This window comes from Mytilus trossulus, chromosome 12, assembly GCF_036588685.1.
Source record: "Mytilus trossulus isolate FHL-02 chromosome 12, PNRI_Mtr1.1.1.hap1, whole genome shotgun sequence".
Classification (NCBI taxonomy): Eukaryota; Metazoa; Mollusca; class Bivalvia; order Mytilida; family Mytilidae; genus Mytilus; species Mytilus trossulus.
In genome coordinates this window covers 35,651,867-35,677,804 of record NC_086384.1, presented here as the reverse complement: position 1 = coordinate 35,677,804, position 25,938 = coordinate 35,651,867, and the positions used below count along the sequence as shown (strand labels likewise).

The window sequence follows — 25,938 nt, the reverse complement described above, 5'->3', positions numbered from 1 at the left end:
CTTGAAATGAAATAGATAGTAAAAAATAAAAATAAGATAAAAAACAGAATAAATGGGAAAAATATCCGATTATTTAGATTGTTTACTTAGATAGTGTTAAGCACTTTTTTCGTTTCATCGATTATTTAAACGAGTAATTACAGCCCCATTCTGTTAAAAAAAATACGAGAACTCGTAACGTTTCCTTTCTTTTTCAAACACCAATCAGTAATTTATAACTAAAAACGAACCAGTGGCATAATACACATTAAACAAAAACATATAATTATCAACTTATATTCATATTCACAATGATAAACAAATAACTTAAGGAATACATATTCATATTCACAATAATATCCACATAATTAAAGGAATACATCTAAGCAATCTTATTTCGAAATTTGTTCAACTTTATTTAAGTTGTATACGACGGAGTGGCTTTCCAAAATTAATCTTCTACCTCTTGTTCATATTTCAAAGTCTTTCATTTAATACTCACAGCCCGTTTTTATATGTAAATATATCTGTATGTTTTTCTATTGTACTGATTGTTTAATTTCTCAACATATATACCTTTATTTAACTGCATAATATCCATGTATACCTTTGTTTATAAAGCGGTTTATCAGAATAAAGTATATATATGGTAAAAATACAGTAAACGAAATGAAACGAAATAAAATGAAGGACGCAATTATTTCATAGCGATAATAACATTATAGATTGCTAAAAAAAAATATTTGTACAATACCTTTTAAATTCCACTGTTGTTGAGAAATAAGTAAAGAATTTGTTTTGTTTGCAGACTTCCCACTTCCTGGTCTATCTCAGTCTGACTTATATTTCTTTTAAACTACTTGTATTGTTGTAAACAAAGGATTGAAATATAAATTGATCGTATTTTATCTTTAAGTGATTTTTTCCGATTATTTCAGTTCGTGCAAATCAATACATGTCATGTATTAACCTTTTTATATATGCATCTACATTGACTAGAGGTATAAAGGGAGATCTCATAAACATGTTTAACCCTGCATCATTTTTGCGCCTGTCCCACGTCAGGAGCCTCTGGCCTTTGTAGTCTTGTATTATTTTAATTTTAGTTTCTTGTGTACAATTTGGAAATTAGTATGGCGTTCATTGTCACTGAACTAGTATATATTTGTTTAGGGGCCAGTTGAAGGACGCCTCCGGGTGCGGGAATTTCTCGCTACAATGAAGACCTGTTGATAAACTTCTGCTGTTGTGTTTTTCTAAAATCAGGTTGTTGTCTCTTTGACACATTCCCCATTTCCATTCTCAATTTCATATGTCATTTTATATTTAATTTATCAAAGAATTTGTCGGAAATTTGTGTCAAATTTAACCAGCTGGAAAATACCAAGTAAAATGTTGTATTTTTCTTAATGGTAAGAAAACTCCTTAGTAGTAATTAAATATTCAATCTTAATTGGTGCGTTCAATAACGGACGGTTTTAGCGGATCAGTATAGTTATTGTAATTATTTAGTGTTTGGTAAGGAACCCATGAAATAACATTTATAAAGATTTCAGTTCAACAATTGTAAGAACATTTGATGATACATGTCTGTAAAATCATTATTTTTGCGATGAAGCATTAATTGTACATTTAAATCATCAGCCGGTTGAGTAAAGGAAGACAAGTATTTTAAAAATTGCTAAGATAAAGAAAATGAAACCAATCTGGGTTGAAGACCCATTGGTGGCCTTGGCTGCTTTTTGGTCTTTTGTCAGATTGTTATTTTCTTCTCGCATTCCCCGTTTCATCTTGCTCAGTAAAATTTAATATTGAGTAAATCCCATCTCTAAATTATGAGCCTGATTATAGCTCTTACGTTTTTTAATCTTATACTTTGATTTTATAAAATGATTTTCTATTAGTTTGCACTTTGGCGTAATAATCATGAACAAATAAGACTCTAATTTTTTTTTAAATTCCACATGCATAGGCCATACTGTCTTATCAACACAAGTTAACAAATAAAATAAGTTGCATAATCACTAGATAGTAAGTGTTTAGAATAAAAAAGAGAGAAATTCACTTCAAATAAAAATATTCTACTTGTTGTTTTGAAAAATCTGTGTCATTTCGTCTCTTGTTAAAGAGTTGACTCATTGGCAATTATACCAAATCTTCTTTTTTCATAAAACGCATGCATTTCAAAAAACATTATTTATTATATTTGATTCGTCAAAAACTCCAAAATGCACGTAGATAGTATATGCCAAACTCGGAACAAGTAAACACTCCTGCTCTTTGAGTATTTCAATATGTTTTACGTGTAATACATGTATAGTTGTGACTAGAAATCGATACTTCGCAACGTCCTTAAAATATAAAACGTAAATTCTATACATTTGATAAAACAAATGACAATTTATTATACTGTTCTAACCTTGTAACATAAATAACATGATATATCCGATATCCATCATCATGTCCGTTCGAGAAAAAAAAGTAGTTCAATATGTGTACATGTACATAAGTACCGAAGTAATAAGAGCCTGTATTACATGTTTTTGGTATATATATATATATATATATAGGTGTAATACCACCATTGATTTCCCCCTATTAGTCTTTGTTAAATTGGCACTTTAAAAAAAATTGTACAGTATTTACCTTTATTTCAACCAAAGAAACATTTTGCATGAATAAAGTTTAATCCTTTCCAGTGCTACAGTGAAAATTTCACACTACATTTCATTGCATATAAGAAAGTAACCTGCACCGGAAGTAAACAACCAAATTTTTACCAGGTTATTTACTGGTTACCTGCTTTGGTAACTATGTAACCTTAACTTTCCAAAATATTTTATAAGACCATCAAATAAAAAAAGAATGATGCATTCAGACACCCAACATACATGTTTATGACACAGAAAAATTTTAGTGCATTGAAATGCAGGGTTAATTTTCTACAACTGTCAAATTCAAGGGAATATTTTTTTAGACCTACTTTCGTATGCAACCGGATATGGCGTATCATGATTTGGTGGTATTACACCTACTGTAAACCCACTTATTTTCGCGGATACTTTATTTCGCGTTTAGTCCTTTCTAAAACACTTCGCGGCGATTTAATTTCGCGATTATCTAATTTATTTAATGTAGTTAGATAGGAAAATATCCAAGTTATACATATTCGCGACTATTTAAATTCGCGTTATTTTTCGCCTCTCGAAAGTCGCAAAATTAAATCTCTCGCGAAAATTAGTTGGTTTGCAGTTTATAAGCGTCTGTAGTATTTGGAAGAAATATCTTCAACGCGAAATATGGGGAAATTATTACATTTTGTAAGTCTTGCAGTATTCGTTGGACAAGTCTATCCATGCTGTTTGCTAAAAACTGGAAGGAAAGATGGTGATGTCAATTGGTTTGAAAAATAATGGAGACCCGTTCACCATCACGGTTAGTCTTGATTCCACATTTAAGTAAATTTCTAGTCAATATATACTAGTCATCAAAAGAAACAATAAAACACTTTTATCAAAAATAACATTTTACCAGTTGGTAGAAAACAATAACAAATAAAGTATATATGTAACACTCCCAAAAGTGTCCCCCCCCCCCAAACGTGTCAGATTCCCCAAAACGTGTCTGTTCCCCACAAACGTGTCCTTAATATTCAATATTCCCCAAACGTGACAAATTTTATAACCCTAAACGTGTCCAATAATTGTTATTCGCCCAAACGTGTCAAATTTTATAACCCCAAACGTGTCCAATAATTGTTATTCGCCAAAACGTGTCCAATAATTGTTATTCGCCCAAACGTGTCAAATTTTATAACCCCAAACGTGTCCAATAATTTTTATTTGCCCAAACGTGTTCACTTTAAACGCCATAACGTCTCGCGTATTTTTGCGCTAATACATGATTGTCCCAAATGACATCAATAACGTTCACGGCATTTCTGTGAAGTGGCACACAGTTTAGGAAGTGGTCATTTATTAGCATTAGTTATTTCAATGCTGGTTGTTACTGATAACCATTACTAAATATTTAATCTATAACATATACATTATTTTTTGACTGAAACCGCTTGTTGTCCAGTTGCAAGTATTTCATGCTCATTTAGAACGAACATACACAAAATTCTAGAACAGAAAAATTAATCGTTTTCTATGTAAATTATGTTTTGCCAATAAACTCCGGTCATGCCTTTTATTTAAATTCAAATATTGCACGGCGGGCTTTCAGCATAATTGACTTCACTTTTTTTAACACTTCTGATATTCTAAAAGCTCCCCAAACCATTAATTGCGGAGTTATCATGTTTTAATCCCAACTAGTATTTATCCCGAGTAACCGTAAAAATTTAGGTACAATCCCAAAGTCCAGATATGCCTGATAATATGACCTATCTTCAGTATTTACTGATGACGTTCAAATAATGCATGAAATATTTGGCACTGGGCGTTATGTCTCTTGTTCGTGTGTCCTTAGTGATGCTTGAAACCTAAATACTATTTGGGATTTTCATTTAAAAAATTGAAGAGCGAGTAAAAAGACCGATTTGTCAATGACTTCAGTAAGAAACTATTTTAATCCTCGTATGTAATAGAGGCTGTTTCAAATGAAAGAAGCGAAAATTTAAAACTAGCCGAACTACTTTACCCAGGTTTAATATTCTGCCGGATTAAAAATATATTTCTATTTTTTAATGAAATAGTAAATTGAGTATACGTTAAAAAAAAGTAATACCTAAATAAGCAACGTATCTATATTATGGACAAGAATGATAATTTCAGTTAAAGAAAAAAAAAAGCTAAATACATGTATGAACAAGTTTGTGGAATTGGTCATGTTTGGGCGTTTATACAAATGAGACGCTTTGGCGCTGTTTTACATCTAGAATTGTTTCGCAGTTCAAGAACGTTATGCGGACACGTTTGGGGAGAAGGACACATTTTTAAGTGTTACAAATATTTTGTTAACGTTCTAAGTGACAGAGTACAAAAAAAACAAAACATGCAAGTCATTTCCTGGATCAGATACGGACGGATCACAGTTATTATCCGAGATTTCAGTTTGCGAAATTTAATAACGTTTATGACCGCCTCTTTTAGCTACCACACCTTGTAAGTGTTTCCGATTGATTTTGCCTTTTTCGAACACGTCTGCAAAATTAACCCCTTTATAGAGAGATCCGGTGATATGGTTTTGTTCAAGACAGTCCATACAAATCCCTAGCGTTTTTCCGTTGGGGAAAAAAATCACAAAAATACTGAACTCCGAGGAAAACTCAATCAGAAAGTCCCTAATCATATGGCAAAATCAAATGGCAAAACACATCAAACGAATGGACAACAACTGTCATATACCTGACTTGGTACAGGTGGATTGAACCATGTCATTGACACCAAAGGGATGCGCGCCAATATCTGTAAGAATCGCAACTGTATAAGGTGTAATACCACCAAATCATAGTACGCCACATCCGGTTGCATACGAAAGTAGGTCTACAAAAATATTCCATTGAATTTGACCGTTGTAGGTAATTAATCCTACATTTTATTATAGTAAAACTATTTCTGTGTCATAAACATATGTCTTGGGTATTTCAAAACACCATTATTTTTTATTTGTGATTTCTATAGCAAATTTTGTAATCTTGAGGTTACATGGTGACCAAACCTTGTACACAGATAGAATAAGGGGAGAAATTTGATTGGTTAACTTCCAATGATGGTTATTTTCTTATATGCAATGAAATGTATGTGAAACTTTTTCTATAGAACTGGACAGGATAAAACTTCACTCATGCCAAGTATTTCTTTATTTGAAACAAAGATAAATTCTGCACATTTTTTTGAAAAGTGCAAATTTAACAAAGACTAATAGGGGAAAATCAATGGTGGTATTACACCTAATATGGGAAGCTGTACATGCACCTATGGCCTTGTGAGTAATCTTATGTGTTAAAATTTCTTGCTATTTAAGTGAAATAATACAAAAAATGAAATATTCTGAGTGGATTGAGTCTCCGAAACACATTTTATTAGAAAATTGTCTTGAAATAGGACTGTACCATGAATATTCAGTTGACAGAACAAGCCATACTAAGTGCATATATTTATTTTTTTGGAGAGGGTGGGCTTTTTCTCCTTATTTCTTATATTTTGCTATGATATAACATTTTCCTAGGTAATACTTAAATAAATATATAGTTATAAGTAGACGAAATTATTTTTAATGTTGTAACGACAAGTTATTCCTTAAAAGAGAAGCCTTTTATGTCCCTCTTTGGAATGCGGCGTAAATTTTATTTTTACGTAAGGACTTATTGAAACCTCCATGGAGACAGTAAACTTTTATATGGATTGTTCATTCTGCTAAAATGCCTCAATTACTCATTTCTTATAACATTTCTACCATAAATGTGTGAAAGTTACCCCAATCTTTTTATTTATTGGCCTGAAAAGTTGAAATTTGGAGGAAATGAGAGGTATAAATTGACCCAAAGAGACCTTATAAAGAAGACAAAGAGGTTAATAAGTGGTATTTTATCTTCCTAAAATCATCTTGTGTATCATTTTTAACTATTTGTAGGCAGATAAGATAGATATTAGATCATTTATTGGTTCACACTCTATTCTACAATGTATCTTGATGCGGCTTGGTTTGGATTTGTCGAAGAAATTTTGCTCGAATCGCTGTAGATGTCGCCTTTCAATATACTAGATTTTTCTCAAACCATTGAACTGATTATGACCAAACTTGACAGAAATGCTTGAAATAACCAGTATTACAAAGGGAAAAAGTCACATTCAGTTTATTGAACAAAAAGGTCTTCTTTAGGTGTAATACCACCAAATCATAGTACGCCACATCCGGTTGCATACGAAAGTAGGTCTAAAAAAATATTCCCTTGAATTTTACCGTTGTAGGTAATTAATCCTACATTTTATTATAGTAAACCTATTTCTCTGTCATAAACATATGTCTTGGGTATTTCAAAACACCATTATTTTTTATTTGTGATTTCTATAGAAAATTTTGTAATCTTGAGGTTACATGGTGACTAAACATTGTACACAGATAGAATAAGGGGAGAAATTTGATTGGTTAACTTCCAATGATGGTTATTTTCTTATATGCAATGAAATGTTATGTGAAACTTTTTCTATAGAACTGGACAGGATAAAACTTCACTCATGCCAAGTATTTCTTTATTTGAAACAAAGATAAATTCTGCACAATTTTTTGAAAAGTGCAAATTTAACAAAGACTAATAGGGGAAAATCAATGGTGGTATTACACCTATAAAATATTTTTAATTTTGGTTTCATAGGGCTGACCAGCGGCATTACATACCCATCCGTCTTCGAAATGTCTAAGTCCTGTAATAATCTCCAGAGAACGGTGAGAAAGAGAGTATGTATCACAACACTAGCTAACATTCTATATCTATCATTGGATTGAATTAGATGAACGGTTTGAAATTATAATAATACAATAACTTATGAAATTAGCCCTTTTAATTGTAGTTTATGTTTAAAAAGGAGGACTTCAATGATCAATTATGGGTACCATACTTTGACTCCATAGCGACATATGATCACATATGTAACTTTTGTAATAAATAGAGACATATCATGTTGTCAAAACTTTTAATAATGAAATAAAATAATTTTCTGTTCGTAGTTTATACTACTTCAATGAACACGAGCAGATATTGAAAAAAGATAATAAAAAGAAATTTAAATCACGTGTTGTGTTATGTGAAATAACAGATCACGTTTCGAACATGGAAACATAATCACTTGTTGATTTTGGATGATATGAAAAAGGTTCCCCATACATTATCAACGCGATTTCCATTGCAAATAAAAATCAAATGCCTTTACTGTGAATGCTGTTTTTTACAACCACACTAATATAAAGTATAAATCATGGAAATTGGTGCCACTGTCGTACAAGTGAGATGTTTAGTGCTATAACACCAGGTTCAATCCACCATTTTCTACATTTAAAAATGCTTGTTCAAAGTCAGGAATATGACCACCGTAACTGTTGTTGTCCATTCGTTTGTTGTGTTTTGTTATTTGATTTTTCTCATTTTATTGGGAATTTCCGTTTTGACTTTTCCTCGGAGTTCAGTATTTTTGTGATTTTACTGATGTCATTATAAATACTTAAAAAGAAGGATAAAAATGAGCCTTTTACTGAAGTATAAAATCAATGTGCTTTCTTTTTCAGGATGTAGGACAGTCGCCATTCATACCTTCTATTTGATGTAAAAAGAAGACGTCTTCTCCGAATTATGTAATCTTTTCAAGCGAAGCAAATGAATTTCCTCCCTTTTCAATTGGAATCTAAAAGAGCACTACATTCTTATTATGTTAACTTTTTTTAGTACGTGCATTCATAGGAACAGCGCGTAGCATAAGGCAATTCGACTCAGCGTGTCGGTCGGTTGAATATAAAGTAGAGTCATGACCCTAACACCTCTTACTACATGATGTTAAGCTCCCCTAACCCAAAGTGCCTAGTTAACCTTCTCATCAATGGGAGTCAGTCGTCCTTCGTCTGTAAACTTTCAAAAAACATTTTCGCCAAATTTAACAAACTCCTTCACAACCATTATTATGGTATCTGGTTTATAAAATGTGTCCTTTGACTGTTCCAACTTTCATTATATATAAAGTATAATGACATTAACCCCAAACAACAAGTTATGATAGTGACTGGTTGTTTTCTTGGTAAGATATTTGTCTTGGATCTATTGCCCACACAGTGCACACTTCCTTGTAAGAATGATCGGTATTTCAATATCAGTATCGTTCTCAATTCAACTACATTTATGAGCCCATTAAATTTGGGCTTGGGGTACACAGGATTGAGAGCCGTGAGAAATATGTAAAATTCAAAGCTTAAATAAAGGACGAAGAGCTATAATCCAAAAGTTCCAAAAAGTATAGTCAAATCCGTGAAAGGAATCACAGCTTTAGATGAGGAAGATACATTCCTTAATTTATGATAATTTAAATATTTTGTAACAGCAAATTTAATAACACAAAAAAAAACGTATTTTCATGCCAGTACCGGAATAGAGCCAACAACCCGACCAAATGGGAGTCAATAGCCGAAGGCCACCAAGGGTCTTCAATGCAGCGAGAAACTCCCGGACCCGGAGGCGTCCTCCAGTTGGCCCCTTAACAAATGTGTATACTAGGTCAATGATTTTGGACGTCATACTAAACTCCGAATTATACACAAAAAACTAACATTAAAAATCATACAAGACTAACAAAGGCCAGAGATTCCTGACTTTGGACAGGCGCAAAAATGCGGCGGGATGAAACATGTTTTTTTTAAGAGTCCGATGACATTGTCAGAAGAGGTAACAAAAGAAATTTAACAAACTCCTTCATAACCATTATTATGGTATCTAGTTTATAAAATGTGTCCTTTGACTTTGCCAACCTACAAAATGGCAGACATGGTTAAAATAAAACATAGAGGTAACATGCAAGTTTTGTCTTTTATTTCAAAAATCCCTTCAAAAAGAGAAAAAATAGTCTGACAGGAGGATAAATGTTCAGAATGTTAAGTTCTATTTGTTGCCATTTTGAGTCAAAACTATCAGACGACTTCCGTTATGAGTAATTGCACCAAAATGAACAATTTTATATTGTTTTTGTGTTCATATTGGCTTTTATCCTAAACATAAACTTCAACTAACAAATTTTAGCAGAATAAGATCTTAAAAGAAGTCAATATAAACAAAAGCTTCAAACAACACTTTTTTTTTTTGGTCATTGTCCTTCAATGAAGTTTTTATTATTTCTTTTATCATATTTGCTGAATGATAAAAATTGATCAGCAAAACGAGGTCTACAAAAAAGTTTAATGGTCGAAGTCCTGAGTCGACATGTCTTTGGAGTTATTGCTCGTTATTTTTTTCTCTCGTGCAAGACCCTCAAGGTCGATACCCCCTTCCCTTTTTTTCTGAATTTGATGTTGTTTTGTACACTTGTTAGGCGTTTGTATATATGACGATGTACAAAATCATAGCACATGTCGGAATAGTGACACATGATATATAAGAGTTGTTATTGGCCAGGCTAGTACTTTTGTTGCCATTTCAAAGTGTCTTTCTATTTATTATAATAATATCGTTGAAAACTATTGGTGAAAAACGGGGTTAACTTTTACAAATTATGACTTGGATGGAAAGTTGTCTAATTGGATCTCATACCAGATCTTCTCATATCTATAGGCTAGGATTTTGTACCTCGTCATCTTAGTAGAATAAAGTAATCTGCTATATATATGTTGTGTAAAAGTTATCATTTTGTACAAAATAATTTGTACAAATTATAATTTGTATTTTGACTTTGTAAAAATTGTAATTTGTACAAACAGTTCCTGTACAAATTATAATTTGTATAAAATTTTACGAAAATTTACATATAACTTGTACAATATTTTATAACATATCTTTTTGTGAAAAAAGCATTGATACACACAACAAAATGAAAATAATGACCATACAATTCACCATATTCATCAAATACTTAATGAATTCTGTATCTTTCATTTGAGATGGCATCTGGAATTGCACAACTTCTTTTGACTTTCACATTTTTACATTTAAAAGTACTGTACCCGCCTATGCATTTACATGAAAGAAACCCCTGACAACCTGTTTTAAAGGCTGATTAACCGCTTCACATAGCGAAAGTTGAAGCTCAAGAGCAGTTGCTATGAATAAAACGTGTCTTTCAGAGCTTCAATGTAACTATAAGACATACATATCCTGTTTAAATTAATACAATTTTTCTGTATTTGGTAATCAATTTCTCCAGATTCAACACATACGAATTAAATATATCGAGAACACGATCATACTGAGGAATAAGTATAATGACATTAACCCCAAACAACAAGTTATGATAGTGACTGGTTGTTTTCTTGGTAAGATATTTGTCTTGGATCTATTGTCCACACAGTGCACACTTCCTTGTAAGAATGGTCGGTATTTCAATATCAGTATCGTTCTCAATTCAACTACATTTATGAGCCCATTAAATTTGGGCTTGGGGTACACAGGATTGAGAGCCGTGAGAAATATGTTAAATCCAAAGCTTATATAAAGGATGAAGAGCTATAATCCAAAAGTTCCAAAAAGTATAGCCAAATCCGTGAAAGGAATCAGAGCTTTAGATGAGGAAGATACATTCCTTAATTTATGATAATTTAAATATTTTGTAACAGCAAATTAAGTAACACAAAAAAACGTATTTTCATGCAAGTACCGGAGTAGAGCCAACAACACGACCGAATTGAAGTCAATAGCCGAAGGCCACCAAGGGTCTTCAATGCAGCGAGAAACTCCCGGACCCGGAGGCGTCCTTCAGTTGGCCCCTTAACAAATGTGTATACTAGGTCTATGATTTTGGACGTCATACTAAACTCCGAATTATACACAAAATACTGACATTAAAAATTATACAGGACTAATAAAGGCCAGAGGTTCCTGACTTTGGACAGGCGCAAAAATGCGGCGGATTAAACATGTGTTTTATAGCCCCCCTTATACCTATAGCCATTTAAACGAAAAATAATACGCACAGCAAAACTCAGTTTAAGAGAAGCACGACTCCGATGACATTGTCAGAAGAGGTAACAAAAGATTTTTTTTTAATGAACTTAATGTATTATTGTTGTTCTCCGCAATATTATTTTAGTAAAACGTAAATCAAATACATCTCTTTCAAAATGACAATAGTCTCAACCTTGTAAGTACAATATATCCGTTTTCCGTCATCATGTCCGATTTGTTTTAATAAAACGTAGGTCGATGTATGTACATGTATATAACCAATGTAATAAGAGTCTGTATCGTCACATGCTTGTTGGTATTTAGGTGTCTGTTGTGTTTGAACAAAATCTGATCAGCACGAACTATAGCTATGGAGAAATTGTTACTTGTTTTTAGTCTTGCAGTTATTATTGGCCAAGCGTATTCGTGTTGTATGCCACAAAAGCTGGAGGGAAAAATTGGGATGTCAATTGGATTGAAAAATAATGGAACTCCGTTGGCACTCACGGTTAGTGTTGATTTTCAAACAATCAAAGTGAATTTCTAGATATATGTAAATGTTTCTTTTGCTTTTATGTAAAGTTTTGTATAGTTTTGTTGAAAGCATTGCATAATAAATACATTCCTATGCTTTGTGAAACACACAATGATCTTCTGCAAGCGATCTTAAGTGTAACCTGTATATTTCTTACTAACAGGTTCAAGTAATTTGAGATTGATTTTAGATACTGCGAATATTGCTCGATACGTTATCAGGGGCGGATCCAGCCATTTAAAAAAAAGCGGGTTCCCAACCCAGGACAATGGGGAATTCCAACTATATGTCCCCATTCAAATCCATTGATCAGCCAAAAAAAGGGGGGTCAAAAACTGGACCCCCCTACCCCTGGATCCGTCAATGGTTATAATTTGTAATCTATTTTTTTGTTAATTTTATTAACCATTTAGTGACACTTGTTTTTAAAGTTAATTGATTCGTTCTGTTTTGTTCGTATTTATAGTCAACCAATTCTGCTCTATTGTTACAAAATAAGAATTTCAATAATTATGTATATGCAAATCATTAATTTCACTGTCAAATAGAAAATGTTGCAGAGCTGATTTTATTTATTTACGAAGCAATTTTTTCTGTGAAAAGGACTAATTGAGAACTTTTATAAATGCTCGGCATCGTATATTTGTACAATGCGAATTTTTGAAAATCTCAAACAAAGATCCTACCATAGTATAGCTTCACCTTGTGTTTTCGAGTATTCTAATGGCCGCTCAATTTCTAGAATAGATGCAATTTCCCGCTAATTTCTTGTATACTACAGTCCATTCATTGCATTGTCCCTGACTACTGTTCTCCATTCGGCACACAATATCCCCGGATCAGATATCTGGAAACAAAAGATGTATCATGATTCAAATCTTATGCATACAAATATACTTACTGTACGAACAAAATGAAAACGAAATTTAAAGGAGGTCTGGTGCGTATTGTTTGAGGAACACTGAAAAAATGATATTCCCATTTCCGTTCACATTCTATCAGAAAACATTAGGAACGAATATAAACATAAAATAATTTTGAATTTTGATTTGCAGGCATTTTATGACAAGTGGGCAATGGATACTTCTATAGGAAAAGGCTACCTTTCTGGAACACTCTACTACGGGCAATATCCAGTTCAACAAGAGGTTTTTCAGGATTACAATCAGGTAATTCAATGACATGTAGGTTGTTTATTACACATGTAGGTAATGTAATACACATGAAGATTGTGTATTACACATGCAGATTTTGTATTATATATGAAGGTTGTGTCCGGGTTACAAAATAAGACTGAGGGTAACACATCAAATATGAGACGAGAACAACGACACAACAGTAACAAAACACTAAAAAGCAACACACACATAAACGAACTATAAAATAACAATGGCCCTTTTCCTGACTGGTGTGTTGATCTGGTTGTGTGGCTAGCCAAACCTCCCGCTGTTATGGCAATGTTTGATATAACATCAAAATGACAACATTACATGATAGGACTACAATACAAATAAATGGGAGAACGTACAGTCCAGGAAAAACACACAAAACATTATTATCATGAGATACCAGGCTTATAATTTATTACGCCAGACGCGCGTTTTGTCGTCATCAAAGACTCGTCAGTGATGCTTAGATAAACAATGTTCGGAAGCCAAAATAAGTTAAAGTTTCAAAAAGTTGTCCAAAGTACAGCTAATGTTATCTGCCTAGGATAAGAAAATCCAAAGTATTTAGAATAATTCATACTTTTACAAACAGTAAACTTATAGGAATTACTGAATAATAGATATATTAAACACGTTAACTACAGAATATAATCGAATACGCAAAACAACCTAAGTCAGTTCACCAAAAAGGAACAGCCGAACAACGTATCATAAGTAAGCCGAAGAGATCGACGCACAAAGTGACGTCACTTTGGAATTTCTAAAATATATATATAACTATGCATATTAAAACTTTATATATATTGTGCAATTTGTTTTGTCGTGAACCAATTCATGTATTTCCCATTTTAGGGAAAACAATATGAGCTTTCATATGGAAGGTGCACTGTCAGCCCATTACTATTTGACATTAAACCCATAGGAGGAAAGTTGTGTATGCCTCGTAAGTACAACATGGACATTTGTCACATGTATCCCCTTTCTGAATATTTATTTTTATAAACCAAGAATGTGTCCATAGTACACGGAATCCCCACATGCACTATCATTTTACATGTTCAGGGGTCAATATTTCTATTTGGCATTAAGGGGGCTCGTGGGTCTAAATCATTTTTTTTAATTATAGGATATCGCTATATTTTTCTATAAATAAAATTTATATTATACTTAATAGAAAAATGAAATAAAAAAAATCGGATCAGCATTCATTTACGCTCACAATCTGCCTTCGACAGAAGCATACAAGTTTGTAAATGTACTTTTTTCTCTGTTGACCTTATAGGAGAAATAGAGGTAATATCGAAATAAAAAAAACTTAATTACAGAAATCGCTCAAATTTTACAATAGTTTAGTTTAAATACAGCTTATTTGAAAATAATAATAAAAATGTAGGTCACCGATGAGGTAAGAAAGATATTTCAACTTTAATGCCCAAAAAAATGGCATTTGTTCACCAAAGGGAGATAATTTGGAGCTTTTTCATTGATATATACATTTTAAAGGTCATCTAGGGCGAAGACGAATTGATTTTTTTGAAAGATTTTTGTACCATATGATAAAGTTATAACTAATAAAGGTAATAAATAGAATTTGTAATAAAAAACAAATGTTTATATTTTTTCTGAAATTTTTATACCCTCGAGCCTCCTTAAAATTAGAAAGATTGTATCATAAGGAACATGTGTACAAGTATATTGGACTTCAACTTCACCTAAAACTACCTTGACCAAAAACTTTTACCTGAAGCGGGAAGAATGGACGTAGGGACAAACGAATATATGAACGAACGGACAAACAAACAAACGAACGAACGCACAGACCAGAAAACTTAATGCCCCTAAACTATAGTATTTGGGGCATATAAAAAATTGAATAAATATACATTCAGTCTGTATCAGCTTGTCGAACTAATTTGTATACAGGCTATAAGACCGTTGGTTTTCCCGTTTGTATGGTTTAACACTAGTAATTTTGGGGCCCTTTATAGCTTGTTGTTCGGTGTGAGCCAAGGCTCCGTGTTAAAGGCCGTACTTAAACCTATAATGGTTTAATTTTTAAATTGTAATTTGGATGGAGAGTTGTCTCATTGGCACTCACACCACATCTTCCTATATCTAAGAAAAGGTTAAATGTTAGCCTGAGTCGAGCATTTCTATTTAGATTCGAATAGACTACACGCTCAGTTTTAGGTTTGAGAAAATGTACGATATGTACTGCAATTGTTGAAATTGTTTAACATCACATAATTTAATTAAGGATGCAACGTGTCTTCTGATTGGCTGATGTTATTTTTTATGAGCCTATAGACATAATTTAGGCATGTGACCGAGACGTCATCAACGTTTTTTCATGGTTTTCTACGGTTTAAAATCGAATTTAGAATTAAATTATAAGAAATGACTATAATATTTTTTTCTGTCTATTCGAAATAACATAAAAAATGTGGTGCACACTGTTAGATAACCCGCTACGCGCGTTATTTAGTGTACACAACATTTTTTATGTTATTTCTTCATAGACAGAAAAAATATTACAGTCATTCCTTAAATGTTTTGCGAATATCAATGCAATAGCACCACAAGTTTTAAACAATAGTTGGCAATGCAACTATCGGAATCGTCAAAACCTAGCTCTATTGGTTATTGTAGTTTAAACCTTGGAACTCTCGGCTGACATCCCTATTATATCCCCGTCACTATATAAGTTGAATCAATGAACTTAAAGATTCCAAAGGATAGATTAAAGGTATTAACTGTAGAAAAGAAACGGAAATACAATGAACGACCAAAAATGGATGAAAAGGCAAAACAAAGATGAACATCAGATACTTTACTATGAGTATAAATAAATGCAACAGAAGTATGCCGCTGTTCGAAATTCATAAATCGATTGAGTAAAAAACAAATCCGGGTTACAAACTGAAACTAAGTGAAATGCATCAAATATAAGAAAAGAACTACAATGTCCGACACAACAGAAACACAACACTAAAATGTAACGCGCACAGAAAAGAACTATATAACAAGGGCCATTTTCCTGACTTAGTACAGGACATTTTAAGGAGAAGAACAAAGGGTGGCTTGAACCTGGTTTTGTGGTATGCCAAACCTCCCGCTTTTATGGCAATGTTAAATATAACATTAAAATGACCACATTACATGACAGGACTACAATACAAATAAATAGGAAGACATAAAGTACAGAGAAACACGAATAATAGCTAACAAAAGGTACCAGATTTAGAATTTGATAAATATTTACTGGTGTACAATTAGCAGCAGCAGTTTTGTTTTATGTTTTTACTATTCTTTTACTTTTATTTACGCAATTTTGATATTTTTCTAGTAATCATCCGATAATGAATCCAGATTTCTAAAATATTTTAATTTGCAATGATGGTATTTCTATTTTTCAGCTTCTGCTAAAATGATGACGAGCTATAAAGGTTTACTAAATGACACGGTTGATTTTGACATGTATCTGATTCAATTTCCTGGTGGCCAAATGACCATGTCATTGACGACAAAAGACTGCGCCCCATTATCTGAAAATATCCTTACACCAGAAGGTGTCTTTAGCTTGGGTTTTATGGGACTCACAGAAGGCATTACAGACCCCTCAGTTTTCGAAATGCCTCAGGCTTGTCAAGATCTTCAGCCATCGAGGAGAAAAAGAGTAAGTATTGTTCAAACCCCAATCTGGATTGTTTTATATAGTAAGAAGTGGTATGGTTGCAAATGAGTCATTTTATAAATATCATACATCCGAAGCGCTCTTCTGTATTTCCCTGTAGTTTTTGAAGTTTCCCTTTTTCTTTTATTTCTGTGTTATGTTGACTTTCCATACTGACATTTCAAACTTCAGTGAATAAAATCACCATTGTAAGAAACGATTGTTTTCACGTCCTATATACTACAATCCGCATACGTATCAATGAGTATGACAATTCAATCGAAACAATATCTTGACAAAAAGTAAATGAAATAAATGTTATTTCTTGATTAATGCAACAAAAAAGAGATAACTGAACAAAAATAGACAAAACCTTAAAAAACAAGTCGCAAGGAGTTCACTTGTCACGAAATGTTCATTTGCATGAAGCAATAGACGTTAAGCAAAAACTTAAGTTCGATTGAGGAAAACACTTTACATTTATTTCCTATGCCTGAGGGAGATATACAATTTTTTTAATGGCACGTGGGATAGTCTCAACTAATCAAATACTGTTTAAACTATCTATATGTATAAATAAAGGCAACAGTAGTATACCGCTGTTCAAAACTCGTAAATCTATGGACAAAAACAAAATTGGGGTAACAAACTCAAACCGAGGGAAACGCATTAAATATAAGAGGAGAACAACGCCACAACATTAAAAGGTAGCACACACAGAAACGGACTAAGCATTAGAAAAAATCCGATGAGAATAACAAATATAACATCAAAACCAAATACATGAATTTGGGATAGAAAAGTACTGTGACATGTCTTATAGTAATGTGAATTCACACTCAAATATTAGAGTAAACAAATGACACAACGGAAACACAACGTTAAAATGTTACACACACAGAAACGAACATAACAATGACAATTTTCCTGACTTGGTACAGGACATTTTTAACGATAAAAATGGTGGGTTGAACCTGGTTGGTCAAACCTCGCACTTTAATGGCAATACATTTAACATTGAAATGACAACATACTATTACAGGACTACAACAACAAAAAATAGGAGTACGTATTAGCCAAAGAAACCCATGATTAATAGACAACAAAAGGCATCAGGTTTAAAATTCAATACGCCAAAAACGGGCCATAACAGTGGAATAAAATCATTTGTTGATCTTGCATAGCACCGAACATGTTTCTCAGGTACCGTATATTGTAGGTCAAAACTAAAGGCCGTGTACTATGGAATATGTTTTATAAATAGTATAAACTAAAAGACACATACATGAAAGTTGGGACATTTTATTGTACGCTTTTATTGAAATGTTAATTTGCATTATTTTACAGGAAGTAAGAAATGTGCCATTCGTTCCTTCTATCTGACGTGAGAACGACCTGGTTTATACATCTTTAGATAAATCCTTCTATCTGACGTCAGAACGACCTGGCTTAAAGAACTTTAGAGAAATCCTTCTATCTGATGTCAGAAGACCTGGCTTATACAACTTTAGAGAAATCCTTCTATCTGATGTCAGAATACCTGGCTTATACAACTTTAGAGAAATCCTTCTATCTGACGTCAGAATGACCTGGCTTATACAACTTTAGAGAAATCCTTCTATCTGATGTCAGAAGACCTGGCTTATACAACTTTAGAGAAATCCTTCTATCTGACGTCAGAACGACCTGGCTTATACAACTTTAGAGAAATCCTTCTATCTGATGTCAGACGACCTGGCTTACATAACTTTAGAGAAATCCTCACGCTTTTCAAGTGTTTCAAACAAAATCTCTAACCTTTTCAAGTTTAGCAAAATGAACACTTCTTACTTGCAAATAAACACTTTACTAGTTTGTTCATTTCAAAATTAAAACTTTACAACTTGGTATTTCTCTTTATATTCTAATGAATAATTATCTTTAAATTGATACATCACACACTATATTTATTAATACTTTGATATCAACACAGACACGAGGAGGCATCAAATATTCGATGTATTATATATTTGAAAAAAAAAATTTTGAAATATCTATCGATGTTACACACTTGTATTTGACTTCCAATATATATTTCATAAACACACAGGTCGTATGTTAGCTTCTATAATATATATGTGTGCCACGTTGTGTGTGTAGTTGTGTTCGCTGCATAAGAAGTCTAGTAGTCAAAGAGACATAAACCCAACAAAAGAGCAGACAACAACCATAGGCCAACAATGGGTCTTTACACCCGGAGGTGTTCCTCAACTGGTCCCTGAAAATAAATGTGTATTAGTTCAGTGAAAATGACGTCACACTAATTAAACTCCAAAACATTTAAATGAACTCATATTGATAAAACAAAAACAAGACTAGCAGAGGCCAGAGGCTCCATACTTGGGACAGACACAAAAAGGGGCGGGTGACACATGCTTCTGGGGGGGGGGATACAAAAAGGTACAATCAAGAGATATGTTGACTCCGTTTAGTTGAAAATCATGGTGTTTTTACTTTTATTTTATTGTTGTAATCATTGTAAGTTTGCTGTCAATTATTATGGATCACAAAGACAAAATAAATATAATAAAAACGAAATACAAATATTTACCTCAGACCTTATTGTTGATTGGTAATGTGGAAAACCAACATCAACTTTACAACAAATAATGAGCAAAGGTAGAGTGAGTGATTCGTTTAAAGAGGAATAACTCTTGTTTTTTATGGCCCCGCAACGACGTTGTCGGTGCCATGTATTTGTTCCCTTGTCCGAAATTCCGTTATTCCGAAATTCCATAATGCCGTCATTCCGTCATTCCGCAACAAACCATTATACGAAGTTTTTTTTCTAAACGCCTTAAGCTATTGCGCTGATTTTATGTATGTGAGCTAACTATGACGAGTTACAGATCAAGTTAAAGTTCTGTTTCGCTAGGCTAGTTTTTTGTCTAAATTACAGGCTATGGACTTTGATAAATTGTTGCAAATCATAGTTATACAGACTTTTTTTTCTAAACGCTTTCACATATTGGGCTGATTTTTTATATGTGACTGAACCAAGATGAGTTACAGATCAAGTTAAAGTTTCGCTCCGTGCCGCTAATTTTTGTCAAAGTTAAGGGTTGACAACTTTGAAAATTGTTAAAAATCATAGTTATACAGATTTGTTTTTCTCTATACGCCATTTTGAGCTGATTGGTGATATAGACTACCAATATTATGTTTGTGTCCACATGTGTTACTGAAATTGCAGATTTTTCAACTTTTTGAGACGGAGCCATTTGTGTCGCTTTGACACATCTAGTTAATCTAATAAACAAATCAATGCAGATTAACATGGCAACTGGTCATAAATATATAGCAACATATCTAATATGCATGTATATACATGAACCTAATGAGATTCTCTACTAATTTGAAAAAAACATGATTACAAATTGAAATATTGAATTGTTATTGCTCATTAGACATCACAGATCTTAATTAATGAGTTATTGAGGTTTAAATATAATACAAAAAAAGGGAAAACTGTGGAAAATTGTTTAAGAATTTTTTTTTGATGTAGCATAAAGAGGTCACATGAACATAAACGAGACTTCGTAATGTGCAATGTTGAAAGTCTTTCTCAGTCAGGATAAACACCGGATTATTCGTGCAAATGAAAAACAGGTGATACCCTAGGGCTAAACTCTTTCATTGTATGTCTAATTGAAAAGGAACGAAAGATACCAGAAGGACATTAAAAGTCATTAATCTAAAATAAACTGATAACGCCATTGCTACAAAAGAAAGAGGGACAAACTGTCAAACAATGATAAACAAAACACATCATAGAAAAATAAAGACTAAGCAACACGAACCCTATCAAAACTTGGTGGGTAATTTCAGGTGCTCGAGTTTGGTAAGCAGATCCTGCTCCACATGTGGCATACGTCGTGTTGCTAATGTTATTATCTTTCATCTGTGAAACAGATATTCAATAACGGCTAACCAGCTCGTTAAGGCGTCCGTAAAATTCATGAAGGTTTGATTCCAAATAATCTTATTCTTGAATATTGAACAATCGTGAGGACAAGCCTACATACAAACTACGGCTGGAAACCAGATCATTATTGTACAAAATGACAATTTTAAAACGAAGATTGCGAACTTGAAGAGTTTACAATCTCTCATATATCAATAATATGTTTGACAACTAAATTGTTACTATAATTGTTTTGCTCTCAATTACCTTCAAGTTGGATGTTTCTGTTCAGATTGTCCACATGACTTTGGACCTCAGCCGCCTTAACATCTGAATATCCATTATTTTTTAAGCTATCTTGTCAAAAATTTCCTACATCCTCTTTTCCATACGGCTAGCTACCCTTTATGTTACCCTATTGGTCAACTCCTCCATGACATCTGGTGATATAACTGGTGCATTATTTAGGGGGATTGAAGGCCCACTTGGTATAGCGGTTGAAGTTTTCTTCCTCTGGGCAGCAGTCGTCATTTTCTAAATGGCACCTGCCACTCCATACGAGGATTGTTTTTTTTAAGGTATTGTCTGGAATATACTAATGTAAACTTAATACAAAACTTTCAATCATAAATAATATTACAATAGGACTATTTTGTTTTATTGTATTTGTCTATTTTTCCTTTGTATTTCAGCTTGACTATTCATGTTATTGTTAACCTGTTTGAATAATTAAATAAATCTGGACGATCCTCATCCGTTATACTGTTTGTTTGTATTCAATAATGCAAGTTTCTGCTTTGTGATGTTATTTTGAATTAATTTATGGTTAGCGCCAGTTGCGATTATCCACCGGAAGTTTTCAAAATATTACAAAATTTTCGAGTGCGGTTCAGATACGTGTAAATTTCCGTTCCCTTATTTAATCTCTTTGCAGGCAATGATAACTGCTCCTCTTGTATCAATGGTATTGACCTTTTGTATTCAGATGTACTCCATCGGAAAAAAATTGATCTTTGCATGAATATTTATGTGTCGTGTCATGATCCCGAAAGATAAATTTCGATGATTTTTCAACCACGTTTTTTATCCTTTTATTTATTTCTTGTGCTTTTCTGAAATACATATTCTTGTATGCCCCATCTCTGACACTTGTATTTTCTCTGTTGTATCCATCTTTCATAAATCTTAAATTAAATATTTTATGGAAATTGAATGTCACCAAATTTCTGTGTGTTCTTCCTTTGTCAGCTATTTGGAAAAGAGGCTGGATATTAAAAATGTGCTTGAAGTAGCGCCTCCTTATCAATTGCAAATTTCCAATGAGTTTCAAGTTAGGTAATCACATATGTACCATCCGTAACTATTTTTTTTACATATTTCTAAAATTTACAAAACATGATAACACAAGACTGAATACAATTAAAATTTAGTCTTTCGTTGTACCAATAAGTCACCTATGCTGCACATAAGTGTATTTATGTAAAGAATCAAAGTAAAATTTTGGCAGGCATTATTAGTAAGATGAAGATTTTCATTATTAGAATTAATATACAACGATGAAAATGTCGTTGTCAAACTTAATAAATCGTTTAAACATTAGAGAAAATTGTGTACGGGGCACTGCTCTGCCATCACAGTCTGTACAGTGTGAATATTCACGAACGCAACGTATTAACAGAGATATGTAATCCTTCATACAATACTGAGAGATTTAAAGTTGACATTAAGCATACATGTAGATACAAGTTTCAATTCCAATCTGTTTCTATATCTTGGAAAAGATCGGGTTATCAAGTAAACCATGCGGTAGCCTGGTATTATTGCGGGTGTTAGCCATGCTTCAAAAGGGTTAGAAAGATAAGATGAGTCATAAGTCAGCGTATTATCGAATACGTTTTCAATCCTAATATTGACATAGTATCAAAAGGCGAGTTAAATAATCATACGTTAGCTAAGGTCAACAAGGTGAGTTAAACCATTCCACAGAATGATATAAAATAGAAAGGTGTCGAAAAAGAACTTTTAACTTTAAGTAAGCATTGTATTAAATAGCATTCAAATCACACATCAGCTTGCATCGGAGTTGATTTTAAAACGTAGTGGATAAAGAACAAACACATAACATGCATGATATAAAGCAATTAAAATTTGCAAAACTAAATATAAACATACTATCAACATTCACTACAAACCAGTAAAAGTCTGAAATGGCTTTTATCTGTACTCGACTGTACTGATTTTTACTCGACCAGTCTGAATTGGTCTGAAATTTACTTGATAATACTCGACTGTAGTCGTAACCATACCTAACAGTCTGAATTTGTACTTGACCATTTTATACGAGTCTGGACCATGCTCGACCGACCTAGTCTGAACTATACTCGACCTAGTCTAAACCATACTCTACCATGTCTGAACATTACTCGACCAAGTCTTAACCAACCTAGACTTATTCTTTGTATCAATCGACTGAATTTTTTCAAAATTTATGTATTCAATATAGTATTGAAATTGAAATTTAACAATTTTCAATCTCAGTTTAACTTTAACACAATATTAATCAACACTTACATAATAATATATATCAACTTTTAGAGTATAAATAAAACAAGCTGATCAAATAATCTAAAAAATGAATTGTGACTTATACTTTCAATATTATTCAAAATTTTATGAATATTTGGGAAGTATTTCATGCAATCCTTGATAAAACCTAAAAGGAAATGTGGATCAAAGTAACAGTACAAATGTATTTCAATTAATTCAAGTATGTTTTGGTCAAATTAAAGACATTGCATAAATTAAACACTTTCATATGGTATAATTACCTCAGTACATGTGTGTTTTACCATGTTAACAGGTAAAAAGAAAGCTCTATTTTCTTAAATTCTTAAACTTAAACTTATCTAGTATATTCGAAAGGCCATGCTATTTAAGTTAAACAGGATGTTTCAATTTTGAATAAATGTTACTAAGAATTTAAAACCTCTATCTAGGTGGGATCTTATTCATGGGTTTGCCTCTCCACTAATCAGAAAAACAATTTTATTAATTATTCAATTTGATCCCTTTTTGATATAAATTATATATAATATATTTTCTTTTATCCTAAATACAATAATAGATATATTATTATTATAAGGTTAAACAATTATAAATTTTGTTGGCTGTTTTTAATTAAAAAAGGTGTTTACTTTGTCACCAGGATGTTTGATAGTGTACATCTTTACTCAACGTTTTGGAAACATAAAGCTCTTTAAAATTTGCATAATGAATGCTAGTTTCATACGGGATATGACATACGAGAAAAGAGAGTATGATAAACTTCAACACTAGTTTTCCTTACAATGACTTTTTGTATTGTAAACTATATTTATATATTTTTAAACAGCGGATCTATTTTTTGTTTAATATGACATGTAATTAATATATTTACTATACATGTATATACATTTACTGTGTACTTCTGCACCAGGATATTCGGTAGTTGCTATATTGCTCTATTTTATCAAAGCAAGTATTTGTTGATTTGAGAAATCGTCATAATACATTTTTTTGTTGAAGAGGATATAACATACAAAATAAGAGACTTCACAATCATGTCATACACTGCAACAATAGTTTTCCATTCATTGGATTGTACTTTGTGAACGATATTTAAATATTGTTAAACACCGGATCTTTTTCGCTTGAGTTGATGTGTAGTTAAATGTATCGGACACATATTTAATGTTAAGTTCGTTACTAGGATTTTAGTATGAAAAAAAGATTTGGATTATAAATATTGTTCAACAACTGATTTAATTTTTGGTTTTACCTAAATGCCATTTACTATAAATACACGTAAATAATAGTGTTCCTTTCACAAGTGTTTTTTTTTCTTTCGAACAGGTAAAGTGTAATCATCAAGTAATTTGTATATTTCAATAAGTAATCGTATTGTCTGCCGCTCGAAATGATGTAGGGGACATAGAAATACCGTCCGTTCGTTTGTCGTTCTATCTGTTCTTGTTAGGGGTCTCCTATGAAGAATTCTAGTCAGATTAATGAAAAACATATAACAACGGTTTATATCATCATTGTCTAATAAAAGTTCGACAATTAGGGCCGATCAACTAATTTTGAAAGAGTAAATCCTTTGAACATATTTTTAACATTGGAAAATTGCAGTAGAAGCCCTTTCATTGTACAATTTTTGTCCGAATTAAAAAAAAAATTATGAACAGTTTATATATAAATAATGTCACGAATAACATGTTCAAAAGTATGTGCAACTTAAATATGTATAGATAGTTTAGCCCTTTGAAAATACTAATTATATGAATTCATTTTGAATTTTCCTCAGAGTTTGTATTATAAAGTTATAATAATTTTACTATTTGCATTTTTGTACTGAATTAATATCATTGTTATTACTGCTAATTGTATTTTTATTATTATTGTTTTGTTTCTGTATTAATTATAGTCAAATGGATGACGGAATTCAAGTGGGGAATTAAATCAACAAGGACTAATTAATTATGCAAAACGCGCATTACGTCTTCTACGCATTTTCTAGCAGTAAAATTACAGATCACTATCAATTAAATAGTATCATTCATATGCTTATATCTTAACCCACCCAATTATAAAAAGTTGTTATTTAGACTCTTTCTTAATTTCAATAACTAACGTAAGTGTATTTATTATTTCATAGAATATCTAATGAAAAGAAAAATTTATTTTTGCCATTGACCAATCAACACAGTAGTTTACGATTGCGCGTAGCGCACGGGACTTTTACCAGTGCTGTTGTTCCATGAGTTTAATAGTATTCGTTTGGTTTTTTTTGGCAATTAGTTTTACAAGAGGTTATGTCATGATTTAACCAGTACTTTTCAACTGTTGAATGAAGAAAAGTTTTGATAATTTTACAATGATTGTTTTTGTTTGATTGTTTTCTTGAAACTAACTATAGAATTTTACCGGTTCATAATGAATTGCTAAACAAATGAAAGCATAAATATGTGCCACATGTCTAAATTAGATCATATAAGCGTTAAGTATTTAAAATCGCATACA

At 32.3% G+C, this 25,938-nt stretch overlaps 1 protein-coding gene across 2 annotated transcripts; it reads left to right on the top strand.

Annotated features, from left to right (window-relative positions):
• Window positions 1–11,826: 11,826 nt before the first annotated feature.
• On the top strand, window positions 11,827–18,821 carry LOC134693890 (uncharacterized). Of its 2 annotated transcripts, XR_010102508.1 has the most exons (6): window positions 11,827–12,065; window positions 13,148–13,261; window positions 14,114–14,204; window positions 16,678–16,937; window positions 18,282–18,378; window positions 18,572–18,821. XR_010102508.1 is itself a non-coding variant. In XM_063554835.1 (5 exons), exons 1-5 carry the CDS (start codon window positions 11,928–11,930, stop codon window positions 18,315–18,317), a joined length of 639 nt encoding a protein of 212 aa, XP_063410905.1. In that variant the 5' UTR covers window positions 11,827–11,927; the 3' UTR covers window positions 18,318–18,821. The 2 variants fall into 2 exon arrangements, 1 of the variants encoding a protein (XP_063410905.1); XM_063554835.1 differs by having other exon boundaries at window positions 18,282–18,821.
• The last annotated feature ends 7,117 nt before the right edge of the window (window positions 18,822–25,938 follow it).

Coding starts and splice junctions, on each gene's coding strand:
- LOC134693890 (XM_063554835.1), top strand. CDS start 11,928: ATGGAGAAATTGTTACTTGTTTTTAGTCTTGCAGTTATTATTGGCCAA. Junction 12,066..13,147: donor GAACTCCGTTGGCACTCACG/GTTAGTGTTGAT, acceptor TTTGATTTGCAG/GCATTTTATGACAAGTGGGC. Junction 14,205..16,677: donor AGGAAAGTTGTGTATGCCTC/GTAAGTACAACA, acceptor TCTATTTTTCAG/CTTCTGCTAAAATGATGACG.